This window comes from Paroedura picta, chromosome 7, assembly GCF_049243985.1.
Source record: "Paroedura picta isolate Pp20150507F chromosome 7, Ppicta_v3.0, whole genome shotgun sequence".
Lineage (NCBI taxonomy): Eukaryota > Metazoa > Chordata > Lepidosauria > Squamata > Gekkonidae > Paroedura > Paroedura picta.
The window spans coordinates 39530043-39547087 of NC_135375.1; the positions used below are offsets into that span (position 1 = coordinate 39530043).

Here is a 17045-nt window from a genome sequence, read left to right on the forward strand (position 1 = left end):
CCCATTGGCTGTTTGTTTGAGTGACAGCCAGGGGTGGGACAAAGCACAGGAAAAATCGCTTCCTGGCTAGCGATTTTTGGTGAGACTGGAAACCTGTGGGAAACGATTGCAACGCTACTGAATTCAACTACAAAGGCAGGTATGCATAATGCCAAATTCCACTATTTTAAATTCCGGAATTTCTTATTGTAAACAATTAGCCACATTGATTCTTGTGCAGAATGGGCCTAAGAATGTGACTTTTTCTACCTACAGTCTGAAGTTACTGTCCATATTACCACCTCAGATTTTATGGCCTTATTCTGCTACTCTATACGAGACTGGTCCCCAGTGATCCACTAGCTGCTTTGGATAAGAGTTAAAGGAAAGCTTCAGTCTTAAAAAAAGGCTGCTACATTCCTGGACGTTTTAAAAATGTATCAGTCTAATTCATGACAATGAGGCTATTTGGTATGTAGGGTGGCATTCCAAAATGTGTTTTAGCAGCCTGAAATGATACGATTCACCTAATGGCCTCAGGACTCTTCTGCCTCTCTACTGTATCATTCTCCTGAATGTAGGTAAGGTTTCAGACCTAGAGGGTTCTGCTGAGACAGCAACTTATAGTGGCTAGAAGCATCCACATTTCAGAGATTCTTTGTTTTGAATCCAGGACTTAAATAGGAATATACTTAACTTCTCACACAGTCACACATGGTGTGTGTTTTATGTGAGTATGAAAGACACATACAATTCCTCTGTCTTTTTTCATATGTGTTGTATCTATAATAGTACTGTAATGTAATTATTATAATCACAGATTGGAACATTGACTTGTATGCATACATATGTACAGCCATACATATTTTTAGAAATCAGTTCCATGGCATGTTTAACTTTACAAGCCTAAGGCTAAAAAGTCATGGACATTTCCCTAAACACAAAGCTATTAATAACAACATAGCTTATTTCCAAAAATGCTTCTGTGTTTGGTGTACCACTTTTTAAGTTTTTAAAATCAGTTATTGGTTACTACAATGAATAAAATCCATCTTAATAAATATTATTTATTAACCAATACATTAAGTGTTGACAAAATTAATTTAAAATTGACTATCTGTGTGAAATAATGAACAAGAGAAACATTTAAAGCTTGAAACCATCACAGCGTCCTGAGATTTACTTTGAGAAAAGTATGTGTCTCAAAAAAGATGTTATATGTACTTATTTGCTGTATGTAAAGTACAATGTGTACCTCCAAAGTGGCATCAGCTTAGTGATTTCTCATATTTCTTAAAAAAAAAAAAAGATTATTACTTTAAAAGTCCAATAAAGTGTATCACCTGTTATTGCTGTGTGTGTTTGTATGTGTGTGTAGGGGGAAAGGAGTGTATACTATTCACAGTTTCTCTTTCACATTTTTTTAAAAATGCTGTTTGAAAATCCCTGTTCTATACTATAGCTTCAGTGTAGAGAGAGTTAATTTAAATTTGATAACAAATGGCTCTGCTTTTGAAATGAATGTAGCCTGGCAACTTCAACTGAGAACCCTTCATTGGGCCTCAATTATGTATGCAGCTTCTTTGAGAAATAGTTTCACACATCTGACCCAAGGACCACAATGTTGTTGCCATGAAATTTTTAAAAAACTGTATGCAAGCAGGCAATCTTTCATTCCTGGACACTTTACACATGGGCTGGATTTGCCTCCTCCTCACAGTCAGGATGTACGAATGCAGAAGAGCTGCAGATGCACAGGGTTTCCTTTTTCAGAGTCTCTTTCCTGTTTCTTGTATTTTTTTCTCCTGTGTACAGATATAATAGATGTAATCAGTGCTTTTAAAAAAACTAAAGCAAATGAGCTCTCCTCCCCCACCTTTGCATGTGAACGTTTACTCCCAGACTGTCCTAATCAAAGCAATAGTGTGAAACCAGATAGACAGGCAAAGGGTTAACCCCAACACCATTTCATTTTTTTCAAAATGGCTGCTTTGTCTGTGTGCATACACCAACAGCAAATGTCCTTCTGTTATTGTACAGCCAATTTCATGTGTCAAGTATTCATATGCTAATAATGGTACAGTTTCTCACTTTACTCCCCCCACAGATAAATTGTAAAGATTCTTAGAGACAGTGAGACACAGGAATAAACAGCTTTTATTTCAGAAGTGATAAATTACTTTTCATTCAAACAACACACAACACAGGCAGCTGACCAGTATTGTTTCTATTCATCGTCAGTTTGCCTTCTGGATTTTTTTTTTTTAGTAGAGCAGTTAGAAAATATTTAGCAGATACAGTTTGAGTTTGTACAAATGACTTCAATGCATTCCTTTCCTTTTTGTTTTCTGTATATAGAAAAACATTTTTTTTAACCTAGCACTTTTATAGACAAATAAAGTTTGTGCTGGAAGAAACTGACACTGTTCTGCAGTATAAAACATTCTCATTGTGTGGTTCAAAATAAAACAGGAAGTACACGCAGAGAAATTATACTGCTTTCCTTTCCATTGTATCAAAATGCGATAATGTAACACAAATCAACAATCATGTTTAGCATTAACATAGTTCTGAGGACAGATTAAATGTTTTAAGAACTTGCATAGTATGTCACATCAAATGAAGGCATTCTAGAAAATTAGATTAGTATCTAAGACCTGACCTACAGCAGTATATGACATTTACAATAATAACAAAATAGTGTGGTTTCAGTATTTTTTATTTAAAAAAATAAACATGATATTTGGATTAAAAATGAGCACCAACAAATTTAATATGAAAATTAGACTTTTGTGCTATCTTGTTGAAAATAAATCCAAGCTAATTAAGATTTTAAAAGCTGAGAATTAGGGTTACATAAATTTACACTGAAAAAACTCACTTTTAGTCTGAAAAGCACAGTATAAATATGTTACAAACTCATCTGGAATTGATCTTTATTATTTTATAGTTTTCTGTAGATGAATTTTAGAATTCAAATTGTACAAGATTTCAGTGAGTTTTAAATTAAATATTTTATCTAACTAACAATTAGTCATACTTAATTCTTTATTGGATAGTGGCTGTTGTGTTTGCTTATATGTACTATATATGAGAAAGCATACAATATATAACTTCTAAAAATATTAATTGTATTAGTTAGTTGTTTTTCAACTGCCTCTCTATAGTGCTCATTAAGATAGCAGCATTGGAAAAGAGTTCTTAAAGACTACAGAAAGATGAACCTAGAGGATTATGCCACTACATCTTGAGAAAGAGTGTTGGAATATGAAAGATCTGTAGTGTGTACAATTCAAGCGGATATGAAAAGTATCCTTCAGGGGGCATTGGAGGAGATGTGTATTTAGCATAGGGAGATTAGGAACTTCCTGAGATGTTTCCAATAGTCTCCTCTTATGTCTCAGCTGGCTCATTTGGAGACTTCCTGCTCCTTTGAGCACATTTCCTCCCTGTTTACCTCCAGAACAAAAAGACAGACTGAAGTCAACAGAGGACTCAATTCCTCTCTTTCTTTATAAAGTTACTTGTCTTCTAAGTTTTCCCCAGCTCCTCAGCTTGTCAATTTACACAAGCCACCAATCCATTCACAGAGGTGGTTTTGGAGACTCAAACTTCTGTTCTCCCGGAGTCCCAAAATTAATTTTTGTAAAAAAACAAACAAAAAAGTTCCATGTTACCACGGGGACATGCCACAACAGTAAAACTCTTTTCAGGATTCTTTGTATAATAGTCTGTCTTTATGTTCAGGTAGATTTGTGATAGGCTGTTCATAGTAATTGGACCCCGATGGTTGTGTGTTCAAAATGAAGATTTAAAACACAAAGCACAGGTGCTAAGCTAAGGGCTGCTTTATCACACAAATACTTTCTTTCTCCATTCATACCGCATTGCCAGAAAACAGAATAGGAATGTGTTTTGGATTGGGTTGCTACCTGATACTAATTTTACTGTGCACACTGAACATTTTATTTTAACCGAGGGCATGTCATTTTGCAGTCCCATAGCTATGTGAACCACACCATTAAAAAAATTGATCTGGAACTGCGGAGGGAAAGGCAGGTGCAAGGACAGGCACAGTGCTACTAATACTGTTGCATGTTTCTCCCTTCAGACTGGCTTGCCCCTGTTGGTGCCCTGATTTGCAGCATGACAAGAAAGGGAAGGTGGAATTTTGCAGTTTCCCTCATTGCAAAGCAAACTTGATGGAGAGCTACGGGTTGCTACCAACATTATGAGGAAGCAGCACTAAAACTTACGAGCAGTGAAAGTCTGTGCAGGAGCAAATTCCTTATGCGGAATCTATCCTGGTGAGGCATTTTTGATTCCGCACTCCTCCACATGAAGCCAGCTGGGTGGGCTTTCCAAAGAACTGATAAAGCTGTTCTTAATATCAGGGCTCTCTCAGCTTCACCTACCTTACAGGGTATCTGTTGTGGGGAGAGAAAAGAGAAGGCGAGACTCCTCCTGTTAGAGAAAATGGCATATAAGAACCAACTCTTCTTCTCCATGCCCCTCCTCTGCATGCAGTTACAAGGACTGCCATGACACAGAGGCCCTTCTTTCCTGATACTATGTGTCAAAGATCTTTGAACCATTTATTGCTTTCTATAGCTCTAAGTGTTTCCATAGGCACAGAAATTTGCCTGGATCTTATGGGCTATTCTGGAAATGTATATGGGACACCATGTCAGGAAGTTGAAATTAGCAGCCATAAAACACTTCCTATTTCAAAATTGTTGTGATTTTATGTTCCTCTCTCTGTCTGTGGCTTGGAGGGATTAGTAGCCTGTACATTAAAAACGGTAATGACTGGGGAAGGCACTGGCAAACCGCCCTGTATTGAGTCTGCCATGAAAATGCTAGAGGGCGTCACCCCAAGGATCAGACATGACTCGGTGCTTGCACAGGGGATACCTTTACCTTTACCTTACATTAAAAACATCAGCTTTCCCAGGTACATTGGAAAGCATCAGAGTTGTGGCCTATTTCACAGCCCAGAACGACCCAGTTGAATCATGCCCATCTTGCAAACCAATTAGAAAGAAATCTCAGCAAATGAAATGACAGGAGTATGCCATCCCTTTCTTTCAGGAAAGGGTGATTGGCTTCATAATTATGGCAATAAAAATAATTTATTTTGAAGCTTTAAGGTCTGGGGAGCTTACTTGGAGTCTTTTAAATTTGTAGATAATTGATGCTAATGACTCAAACAAGGACTAATAAGATTATTTAGTATTAAAACATTCTCTTTTCACTTGAGAGTCTCACTACCACTTTTCAGTTACTTACCTTGAAATTTGAGTCATTTATATTTCACATTAATTACCCAAAAGTATTATAATTTGCTTACTATTTACACCTATGCAGTACAGGAAACCCTTATTTGAACTGTATGTGTATGCGTGTGTTAAACTTATGGTGACCCTATGACTTAATGACCTCCAAAATGTTATTAATAGTCTTGATCAGATCTTGCAAACTTAAGGCTATGGCTTCTTTACTCACTCCACCTTCATCTAAGTCTAATTCAGTTTTCATGATATGTCCTGTATATACATTGACTAGGTAGGTCTTGTCTGTGTCCGTGCCAACTGGAAACCATTCTGTTTCTCTATATTCTGCCCTAACACTAGCTTCTTGTCCAGAGTATAGTATGTGCATAGAAACAATCCGGTATTATGGCACACCCATTTCTTTTAAAGCCAACCATAGCTTTTCATGATCTACACAGTCAGAAGCTTTGCTGTAATCTACGAAACGCAAGCTGATTTTTTTTTTGAAATGTCTCATATGTTTCAATTCCCGGGCCCAAAGAAATGAGATTGGCCTCAATCAGGACCAGGGCCTTTTCAGCCCTGCCCCCTGCCTGGTGGAATGATCTTCCCAATGAGATCAGGGCCCTGCGTGACTTTAAACAGTTCTGGAAGACCAGCAAAATGGAGCTGTTCTGCCAGGGATATGGTCACAGTCCAGAAATTACATCAAGAACATACCGACCTCCCTGCGTCAAATCCACCAATCAAATAAATCCCTGAAGAATTTTTATTAAGCTCCCCCACCTCAGTTCTGTTCTGTTTAGTTTTAACTCTCTGTGAGGAGGAGGAGGAGGCTTTTAGATGTTTTAAATTAAAAATTAATATTAAATTAATATTTATAACTTTGAATTAATTTATGGTATGTTTAATTTATGTATTTGTTGTGCTCTGTCCTGAGCCAGTAGGGGAGGGTAAAGTAAAAATATAAAAAATAAAAAATAAATTTACAGTATGATTTCTAGTGTCTCTTCCATTGCTTAATCCATCTTGAACATCTGGCATTTCTCATTTCATATATGGCTATACTCTTTTATGTAAGATTCTGAACATCACTTTACTTAAATAAAAAATTTAAGTGTTTTTGGTCAAATAATTGCTGCAGTGCTTGACAGTTCCTACTTTCAGAACTGGAATGTAGATTGCTTTTAATCTGTGGGTCTTTATTTTGTTTTTCATATTTGATGGCACAATCTTGTAAAGCTTTCGATGGACTTAATTTCTGCCACTTGGAATACCTCTAATGATATCCTATCTTATCCTGGTTTGTTTGTCCCAGTTGCTTTAAGTGCACCTTTTCCTTCATAAATGATGCTTTAGTCCTCAGAAACTCTTGGGTGTTAAACTAGAAACTAAGCAGGGTCAGCCCTAGATACTAACTTTCTACCAAGAAAGAAATCTAGGGTTGCTACACAGAGACTGTTTACGCACTGGAGGTTTCATGCCAGGATGCAGGCTACAGTTTTAGACTTGGCAGGTTGCCCCACCTCTTCCTGCACCCACACAGGGGAGCATTTGGCCTGGTGCACCTCATCTGCCCCCGATTTGTGCTCCTACATGGGAGCTGGGGCAGTGAAGTTCCCAATGTGTTAACAGTCAGAGGCAGGAAATGGCAAACCACTTCTGAAAACCCTACAGGATTGCCATAAATTGGCAGTAGTTTGACAGCACTTTCTACAACAAAGACATTTCTTGCAGCATAACATGCAAAACATACTCTGATGCAGTGTTATCTATCTGCTGACTACTGTACTTGGTAACATGCTTCAAGCTCCCTTCTAGAATATCTCACACAAGCTTTTGCCTGTAAGGATACTCCTGTGGGGTTTATACTGAGGGGCTTTACGCACCGGGATCTTTGTTGCAAATTGGTCACTGAATGAAAAATCGCCATTTAAAATAGTGGAATTCGTCGTTATGCATACCTGCCTTTGTAGTGGAATCCAGTTGCGTTTTGTAGCGTTTCCCACAGCTTCCGGTCTCGGCAGAAATCGCTAGAAAGGAAGCGCTATTGCCGAGCTCGTCCCGCCCCTGGCCATCAAGCAGCCAATGGGCAGCCGTTAGCATGCTCCCAAACAGCCCCTTTCCCTTTAAGAAAGGTTTAAAAAAAAAAACAGACCCATTGTAACGAATCTGTGTAGATTCGTTGCAACGGAGAGACCCATCCAGCTGCCTAATGTGTTTGAGCTGTCGTTTGATTGTATGATCATTGCCACGCTGCCTCGAGTGAAAAAAAAATCCCCCCCCCCTCTCACGGGCTCGATTTTCGGCTGAATGAATGTATAAAAATTAATGGGAAAATACATCAGCAAACGGGCCTTTCTGTGGTTTGTGCTTAGTGACTAAAGGTGAAGGACTGAAGCCAGGGAAGCCTCTAAACAGAAAGAGGCTCGCTGGTGCGTTTATCCCCACTCGCTCGGAGAAAAAAAAATGGCGATCGCTTCGGCGGAAGTTTGGAGGACAGGCTCAGGAGGAGGGACTTTGAAGAAACCGCAACAATGTTAACGCACAGGTCTTTTTCGCTAGTGTTGCAGATTGGTTGCAAGAGTGTAGCGCTTTCCAGAGGGTGAATCCACTTTTTGGGATTCCCCTGAAAGCGCTACAAGGAAGCGCTTTTTGCAGATTGGTTTCAGGTGTGTGGCAGATTGTCTACGACGTCGTGCGTTATGGCAAATCAATAGCGTTTCCAATTGGCAACCATTGTGCGATTTTGAAGGTGTGCAAAAAGCCCCTGAGCATTCCTAAAGCTCTAGTGGTCATCAGATGATCAGAACAGCTGGAATGAAAAGGCTGCTACCCAACAGTCATTTTCTGCAGGAGAGGCCCAGTAAGAGAAAAAAAGAAAAAGAATGCCACTTCCACTAATAGCCAAAAGCTTAAATTACTTCATTTCCACTTCCATGGCACAGGGCTGAGGCAAGGAATGCCAGATAGAGGGTTTGAGCCCGATTTCAAAATAATTCATTACTTGGGGGTGCAAAAAAGACACCCACCCCTTCAATGTGAGCCAAGGAAGGGGGTACAAATTAGCCAAAGGAAGGATTCAGTGTGATTCTTAAAGCAATACCTGTCAACACTTTCCTTAATGTCCACTAAGTCTTTTTAAAAAGTGGATAAGGCCAGATGTGGCTTCTGCCCAGCAAGGCTTGTGATTGGCCACCAGAAATCCACTTGACATGGCAGATTAAAATAACATTGTTTCATTTAAAATAACATTGTTTCATTTAAAATAACATTGTTTCATTTAAAATAACATTGTTTCAATTGTGTTCTTTCCCATTTTTCCCAAGGAATCTTTAAGAATTACTCTGCTCCACCACTGCACTTAGCCCTCCTCTTCTGGCTCGCTCTGCCTCCTGTGGTCGTCATTTGTGGCTGTGGTCACCATCCTATGTCAGAGTTTCACAGGTTCAAAAAGGTTGGGGACCCCTGTACTTGTGTGCTGAAGGGTAGTTTGTCTGTTTAATTACTTTCACTTATATCATAGAATCATAGAATCATAGAGTTGGAAGGGGCCATACAAGCCATCTAGTCCAACCCCCTGCTCAACGCAGGATTAGCCCTAAGCATCCTAAAGCATCCAAGAAAAGTGTGTATCCAACCTTTGCTTGAAAACTGCCAGTGAGGGGGAGCTCACCACCTCCTTAGGCAGCCTATTCCACTGCTGAACTACTCTGACTGTGAAATTTTTTTTCCTGATATCTAGCCTATATCATTGTACGTGTAGTTTAAACCCATTACTGCGCGTCCTCTCCTCTGCAGCCAACGGGAACAGCATCCTGCCCTCCTCCAAGTGACAACCTTTCAAATACTTAAAGACGGCTATCATGTCCCCTCTCAACCTCCTTTTCTCCAGGCTGAACATTCCCAAGTCCCAATATATTCCCAATATATCTTCTTTGATATCTTCACTTATATATCTTCACATTTATGGATGGGAAACCTCCAAGGAATATGAGATTTGTGATGCAGAGGCAGACAATGGCAAACTAACTCTGAACATCTCTTGCCTTGAAAACCCCATAAGGAACTGCCATATGTTGATTTTGACTTGATGGCTCTTTCCACCGCCACCTAATCCTAGTCCAAACATCTGCTGTATCACATTGTAGTTTGACCTGCAGGGAACAGTACTAAAACATTCCATAGGGAGACATTTAAATGATGTGGAGCAGAAGAACTCCCTCCCCCATGATATTCTCTTTTGCCCTGCCTTCAGACAGTCCTGAATATCTGACATCATTTTTATACTCAGAATATATCTCTTTTAGGAGTCCTGAATACCCAGTCTCCTAACTTCTGGAGCTGGTGCATTTATATTTAACTACAGCATTTCACTAGTATTGCAGTCATAGGATTTACAGTCAGAGTGGCCAAGTGGTTAGTGCAGCAGACTGAGAAATATGGTTGCCAGCCTCCAGGTTGGGCCTGGAGATCTCTGGAATTATAATGCATTTCCAGATAACAGAGATCAATACTCCTGGGGGAAATCTATGGCATTATATTGCAGTTAGGTCCTTCTGCTCCCCAAATCTCACTCTCCCCAAAATCTTCAGGTATTTCCCAACTCAGAGCTGGCAGTCCTAATGGGTAAAGCTGGATTCAGGTCTCTCCTCTGTTGTAAAACTTGCCGAGAGACTTCAGGTGGGTAGCAATGAAAGTGTTCTTTCAAGTGAAAGCTTATGTCTTGAATAAAACGGTGTAGTTCTTCAAGGTGCTACTGGACTCAAACTTTGCCCAGAGACCTTAGCCTAGTTACTCTTAGCCAAGTGGCCTATCTTTCAGTGTTGGTGAGAGAGAGCAATGGGGGGGTGGGGTGGATCACATAGGCTCCTTAAATGCAAGGTGTCAGATCCACATCAACCTTTCTAATACACAAACTAGGTATATTAGCAAAAGCAGTTTATTGTAGAAGTGATATGTGTAGAAGTGATATAAAGCTCATGATTATTCTTGCTGAAACTAAATTGATAGTCAGTATGTTGATCCATATACCCAAGAGTCTCCTTCCCCAACAGACATAAACACATCCCATTCCCAGGAAGAGATAGGTGTTTCTGTTCCCAATAAAAGTGTGTGAACTAGCTTTGCACCCAAGTACACCTTGTATAATTCATGCCAAGTTGACCAAGGCTAGGCCCCCCCTTCTCCCATGAGTCCATCTCTTGTGAATGAATTTACTAATTAGAATATACAGTGCAAAACAATAAAAATGGTTACAAGCAGTTACACTTTCTCAGGCCCGTTTTCACTATTACAACAACCATAGACAGTTGACACTAACAGATTACAATTGACACTTAATTGATATCTTACAAGGAACAATACCACGTGACCATGGTGGGAGGCTGACAAATGGGCAGTTCCTGACCCAAGGCAGGATTTGGCTTGAAGGCTTGAGGAACCCATCTGGCTCTACCAGTCCCTGTTTTACCAAATTACCCACACCTATAATGGTTCTGGGTTTCCCAGAATTGGCTTGAAGGCTTTAGGAACCCATCTGGCTCCACCAGTCCCTGTTTTACCAAATTCCCCACTCCTATAATGGTTCTGGGTTTCCCTAGCCCTACCAAGTAGAGATCTATCCATGCCAAAGGAATGAGTTTAACTCTTCCACTGTCCTTCCACTTCAAGGGATAACCAGACTGAGTGTATGGCCTGCCAAGTTGTTAGAGACAAGTGTATTGTTTCCATGAAATTCCATGAAATTTTGCATTGCCTATGATAAAGGGGAGCCTGGATACTGAAGTGTCCCAGTGTGGTGAGCCTAGGCTCTTTAAACACCAGAGTTAAGTTTAGTCAAATAAAGGAGTCATGGAAATTGCAGACATTTGAGTGGTACATCAATGGAATCTTTTTTATGTCTCATGTACGCTGTGCAAGGAACATACACTTGAAGCCAGGAGACTGCTGAGCAGAAGACAACATTATGACAGACTAGTACCAGATTGAATGCCATGCAAAACATTATCGAACTACTTAAATGGTGATAGATCAAGATCAAGCCATGTTAGTTTGTAGCAATAGAAAAGAGCATGAGTCTAATGGCACCTCAGATACCTGAAGCAGGGAACATATCTGAAGAAGTGAGAAGTGACTCACAAAAGCTCATACCTTGCCACAAATGTTCGCTTTTAAGGTGCTACTGGATTCTTGCTCTTTTCTACTACATAAATGGCAACCTTGATTAGCCTTTGTAACACAACATATTAAGAAAATATAAAATATTTTAAAAGTTCAAGTTAGAATAACAGCTCAGTTACATTCTGTAGAAGAAGAAGAAGAGTTGGTTCTTATATGCCGCTTTTCCCTACCCGAAGGAGGCTCAAAGCGGCTTACAGCCGCCTTCCCATTCCTCTCCCCACAACAGACACCCTGTGGGGTGGGTGAGGCTGAGAGAGCCCTGATATCACTGCCCGGTCAGAGCAGTTTTATCAGTGCCGTGGTGAGCCCAAGGTCACCCAGCTGGTTGCATGTGGGGGAGCGTAGAATCGAACCTGGCATGCCAGATTAGAAGTCCGCACTCCGAACCACTACACCAAACTGCCACTACACCTTCAACCTCCAATCCATAGTTCAAGTGGTATCTATCTTGAACTACTTAAGTGGTATCTATGTTGATAATTTTACTAAGGCTTGGCCCTCAAAGTAAAAAGAATAAACAATGGAAGGAATTATATTTTCTGAAACATGCATCAGAAGTGAACTCTAGATTATTCCCCTGAAATAAAACAGAATACGCAAAGCACTGTTTCAAGAATTCTTCTTATTTAATTCAAAATCAAATATTTGCCACAGAATCTGTATTACTCAGGAAAATGTTATTAATTTAGATCTTGTCTATGCAATCAAGAAAGAGTTCTTGTCTCATTATTAGTGTTAAATACAATCACACATCAATCAGGATTTTGTATTTCAGATATTTTATTTTTTTGTTGAATTCTTAAATGCAATTAACTAAATGTTTAGGAATGAACAAACCATTATGTGTATTTACCTCTATCACTTAACTTATTATCTTAGCTATTATTCTCTTCAAGCACCATTTTAGTTTATTTCCTCTCTCTCTCTCTCTCTCTCTCTCTCTCTCTCTCTCTCTCTCTCTCTCTCTCTCTCTCTCTCTCTCTCTCTCTCTCTTTCTGCTTAGGTAATAATATGTATTTATGTGTCATTTTAACATTTAATTATTTCACATGCATGATCAATAATCCTTGCAAAAACTGTGTAATGTGGGTCAGAATCATTATTTTGATGAGGGGCTGAACTCCTGGGAAAGGTACAATGTCAACCAGTTTAGTCTTGGATCCAAAGGAATATTTCTGTGGAGAGAAGGATTTCTTTCTGCAGAGTGTGACTTTCTCATCTCTGACTGCAGCAGGAGAAACTTGCACTCTGAAGATCCTTTTGTCTATGAAAGCACTCAAGCTGGATCTAGCCCTTAGTCTCTAAACCACTATGCTATAGTATCAGATTAACACTTGGCAGATATACTGCCCTGACTTGAATAGTCATGCTAGCTCAATCTCATCAGATCATGGAAGCTAAGCAAGATTGACTCTGGTTAGTATGTGGATGGGAAACCACCAAGGAAATCCAGGGATGCTATGTAGAGACAGGCAATGGTTAAAAAAACTCTGAAGGTCTCTTGCCTTGAAAACTCTGTCAGGACTCCATAAATCAGCTGTGATTAGGCAGCACTTTCCACCACCCAGAGATACTCCAGAGTTACCTACATCACTGAAGGAAGCCATAATCCACTAATGCATACAAAATCCAATAAAATGTATGCAAACCCAAGTTAGCAGCACTTTCTTCTATACAACGCTGATAATGCTGGCAATGAAATCTAAAATAGGAGCAACTATTCTGGAGAATGAAATATACTGAACATTGTTGTGAAGAAGGCTTTTGTTTCTGTGCATTAAGAAAGTGATATAGGTGATAAATGCTAATTCATAAAGTGTTGTGTTTTCTCCTAGCTAACAAGTACAATTTCTAACTTTCAGCTGTGTACAGCAACTGGAGGTGAAAAAAGACGGTCTGTGATTTTGAGTCTAGAAATTAAGAACAAGAGAAGTTTACCGGGATATAGAGTCAGCAATCTGATTTTGTTGTCTTAGTTTGCCTGAAGTCCTGCTTGGTAATACAAGGCTTATTTGTGCTGTTTTGTGGGGACCCAGGTCCATTACGCATTGATCTGTTTGAATTACTTCAATAGGTTTGTTTCTGTTTATATTTCCTTTAAAATTTATTGTTATCCATATTGTTAGAGAAGAGGCAAGGCATGCATTTAAATTTTAAACAAAAGCTATCCTTGGACCTTGAGAAAGGGTAAGAAAGAGCTCAAATGAATGAATGAATGAATGAACAAACAAACAAATACACCTTCCTGTGATTCCTAAACAAAGTGCTGGTTGTAACAGACAAAATAATTTTTGGGGGGGAAAGAGAAGTTCTTACTATAAGGAATACACATTACTATCCTAGAATGTCAAATATAAATGCTAGAAAATAATCCAGATCCAGGATTTTCTCTTTTTGACACTCTTTCTTCTGTGTCTTTGAGACACATACCACTCGGACTTGTTTTTCAGTGGTATTGAGTGGAAATCCCATTTCATTTATTCATGCTTTCTGACTAAGAAGTGTTTTAAATATTAAAATACTTATTAAATATTGTTTTCCAATAAAAAATTCAGATTGGCTGCTTGCTATCCTGCGTACATGATTAATTGGCAGGTAGCATTCTTCTGAAGAACACTTTGCTGTCCACGCAAATAGCTACTGTTGAGTCTGTGGCAAGTGTTTGCATTAGGCAATCTACACTGGATTTTCTTGTGAAACTCCTCTCATCTAAGCAATGTAGCAGCTGAGGATAGTATAATGTAAAAACAATGTACAGAATGCCTCCCATCCAGCAGTTGGGTGGGAATGTGCAGAAAATAGTACACATAAGAAGTACAAGCAGAACACTATTTCTGTCCCTTATATATTTGGGAGGAGACTGTCCGGGGCCCTGTCTGTCCAGGTCCACCCTAATTGGCCCTCCCCCTCCAGCTCTCACCCTTCCTCCTTGAATGCTAGAAGCCTTGTGGCTGCGGCCTCCATTGTCGCTCACGAGGAGAGAGGCAGCGACAGGGCTTTGCAGCCCGCAGGTACGCTCCTGCTGGGAGGGAGCGGGGGGAATTTGTAGCCTCCCTGCTGGCCGAAAGCCCTGTCACCACCGGCGGGGGGGGGGGATTTCTACTCCCTGTAGCCCACTTTGTGAGGCAAAGGGAGCCATGTCACCCTCTCACGCCCTCCTGCCTGCCACCCCTTTCAAAGCCCATTTACTAGTTTACTTTTTGAAGTTTGCACTTTCTAAATGTTCTACAACTGAGGGAGTAGGTTGAAGTGCATGCATAAAGCAAAATCTTCCACACTCTGGTACCCAGACATAAGTTGTACACCACACCATTAAAGTAATTAGAACAGTGATTCCACGATAATATAATCTCAGATAGTGACAAACACGTACACACAGAGACACAAATGCTAGCAGCAGCATTTTTAACAACTAGATTGAAAGCCCATTGTATCTGTGAATACAATGGGCGCTAGCATCCCCTCTCCTCCCCTGGCCCCTGGGCAGCCCTCCTGGCAGGTCCCCCACCTCAAAAAGGGCTGCTGCGGCATCCCTCAAATTTCCCCCATGATGGGCCTGCTCCTTTGGTCACACAAAAGCCTCCCCCCTCCCCCCGAGTCCCTGGCCTCGGCACAGCCCAAGGAGCAGGCTGGGAACATCTCTGACACAGCAGGCTTGCTCCTTTGGCCACGCCGAATCCTCTCCCCCATTGGCCTCCCCCCCGACTCTCCGGCTTTGCCGCAGCCCAAGGAGCAGGGTCGCCACATCTCCAATGCGGTGGGCCTGCTGCTTTGGTTGCAGTGAAGCTTCCCCCCTGCCCCCTCCTCCCAGGGGCAAGGGGCCAATCAGGAGCGACATGCTGCATGGCTCCTGATTGGCCCCTTGGCCTGGACTGACAGCGAAGGAGTCAATTGGGGGGCATGAAGGCCCCTTTGAGTTTTTATCCTGGACTCACCATGCCCCTTTCTCCTCCCACCTACTCCTTACTGCTTTATTCTTACCACTCCCAGAGCAGTTTACAGATGATACTATGAAGAAACATGTAAGACACCTGTAAGGACAGCTGAAATGTGTTGCAGGAGTCTTTTCTGAGAGAGCCCTGGTATTACTGCTTGGTCAGAGCAGCTTTAGCAGTGCTGTGACAAACCCAGAGTCACCCAGCTGGCTTCATATGGAGGAGCAGGTAATCATACCCAGCTCACCAGATTAGAAGTCTACAATCCTAGAAGTCCACACTTTTAACCACCACAGCAAGTTGGCAGGCAGAAAGAACACAGAGGCCAAGCTGGGTCCCACAGGACTGGCAGGCAGCCTCTACTCCTTTAAGATGTGGCCTGGAAATCTCCTGGAATTGTAGGTCATTTGCAGACTATAGACTGTTTTGGATGGGAGATTCTGCAACAACTCATTTCCAGACTCCTGGAGATGAAATGGCTGCTTGGAAGAGGCACTGTGCCCCAGAGAGGTTGTGAGATTTGAATCTCAAGTTGGGACCTGGGCATTTGCTAGAACTGCAGGTCATTTCCAGGCCATAGAGATCAGTCCCCCTGGAGAAAAGGACTACTTGGGAGGTAGCATGCTACCCTGCCACTAGCAACCAGCAGCAGCCCAGTGCAGCCACTGCTGTGCAAAATTGGTCAAAGAGAATTAAGTTAGACAGGGGATAAGAAGCATGACAGAAGTAATCGAAAATTAGACTAAAACTAAAGAAAAAAAGTTGAGTTTTCTATGCCCCGCTTATCACTACCCAAAGGAGTCCCCTTTCTCTCCCCACAACAGACACCCTGTGAGGTAGGTGAGGCTGAAAGTGCTCTAAGACAACTGCTCTGCATCAACAGTGCTGGAGAACTGAGACTCGTTCCAGGTCAGCCACTCGTCCATGGAACCAAGGCATCTCAATAGTGCCACTGTAGCACTATAGCAGTTTAGCTCTATAGCAGTCAACTTAGAGCAGTTAAAAAAACTCAGAGGAAGTTTGCATGTCGAAAAAGAGAGTGTGTGTGTGGGGGAAGTGGCACTGTTTGAAATTATCATAGTACTTCAGAAACAGCTCATTAACAAAAGGAAATTTGTTGCATGAAACCCCCATCCATGTACTGCTTTAACCAGTTTAGAATGGTAATGTGGAAATCTTCAAGTAAATCTACAATTAAAAACATATTAATATCAGACTTTTCTAGAAAGGGTCCTCAAGTTTCTTCTTAATTGGTATAAATCACTTTAGAGGAAGAAAAGTTAAAGTTTAGCATACTGAAATCTACATAGAAGATCTAAAACCTATATCAGGTATTCTTAAATATCTAGTAGCATATAATGTGCAAAGGCACAAGTCAAGTGAAGAAGATGTATATGAGCTTATGCAGACTTGAGCTAAGGAATGCAATTAATCCTTTTATAATAAAAAAAAACCCACTTTGTGAGTTCTACCATGCATTAGGTTTCAAAAGGCCTAGATTTCAATGAAAGATATTAAATTTGAAACCAGCTCTAGTTTTAGCTTTATTTCTGTGCTGGGAGTGAGATATTACTAAAACATGCACCCAGATTACTTCCTCTGTTAACAAAGTAAAACAAAAAAAAGAATGCTTTTCCCTTGACCTAGAGTTTTTTTTTAAGAAAGAGCTTTCTAC

At 40.6% G+C, this 17045-nt stretch overlaps 2 protein-coding genes across 4 annotated transcripts in view; one reads left to right on the forward strand and one right to left on the reverse strand.

Moving 5' to 3' along the window:
* Positions 1–13738, forward strand: part of LOC143842420 (uncharacterized) — a 93445-nt gene extending 79707 nt beyond the window's left edge. Inside the window, exons 4-5 of the mRNA XM_077347576.1 lie at positions 8582–8709; positions 13298–13738. Coding sequence (XP_077203691.1) covers positions 8582–8620 — 39 coding nt within the window. The 3' untranslated portion in view covers positions 8621–8709; positions 13298–13738. The remainder of the gene's footprint in view (positions 1–8581; positions 8710–13297) is intronic.
* LOC143842419 (uncharacterized) overlaps positions 1–17045 on the reverse strand; it is a 168155-nt gene that overhangs the window by 17302 nt on the left and 133808 nt on the right. For 2 of the 3 annotated variants that reach the window (XR_013233099.1, XM_077347575.1), the window contains one exon: positions 1277–1784. The exons of the other annotated variant lie outside the window; for it this stretch is intronic. Coding sequence is in view for 1 of the 2 variants with exons in the window: in XM_077347575.1 (XP_077203690.1) it covers positions 1749–1784 (36 nt within the window). In the remaining variant the exon portion in view is untranslated. Of the gene's footprint in view, positions 1–1276; positions 1785–17045 lie in introns of those variants that run through there. 3 annotated transcript variants of the gene reach the window in all.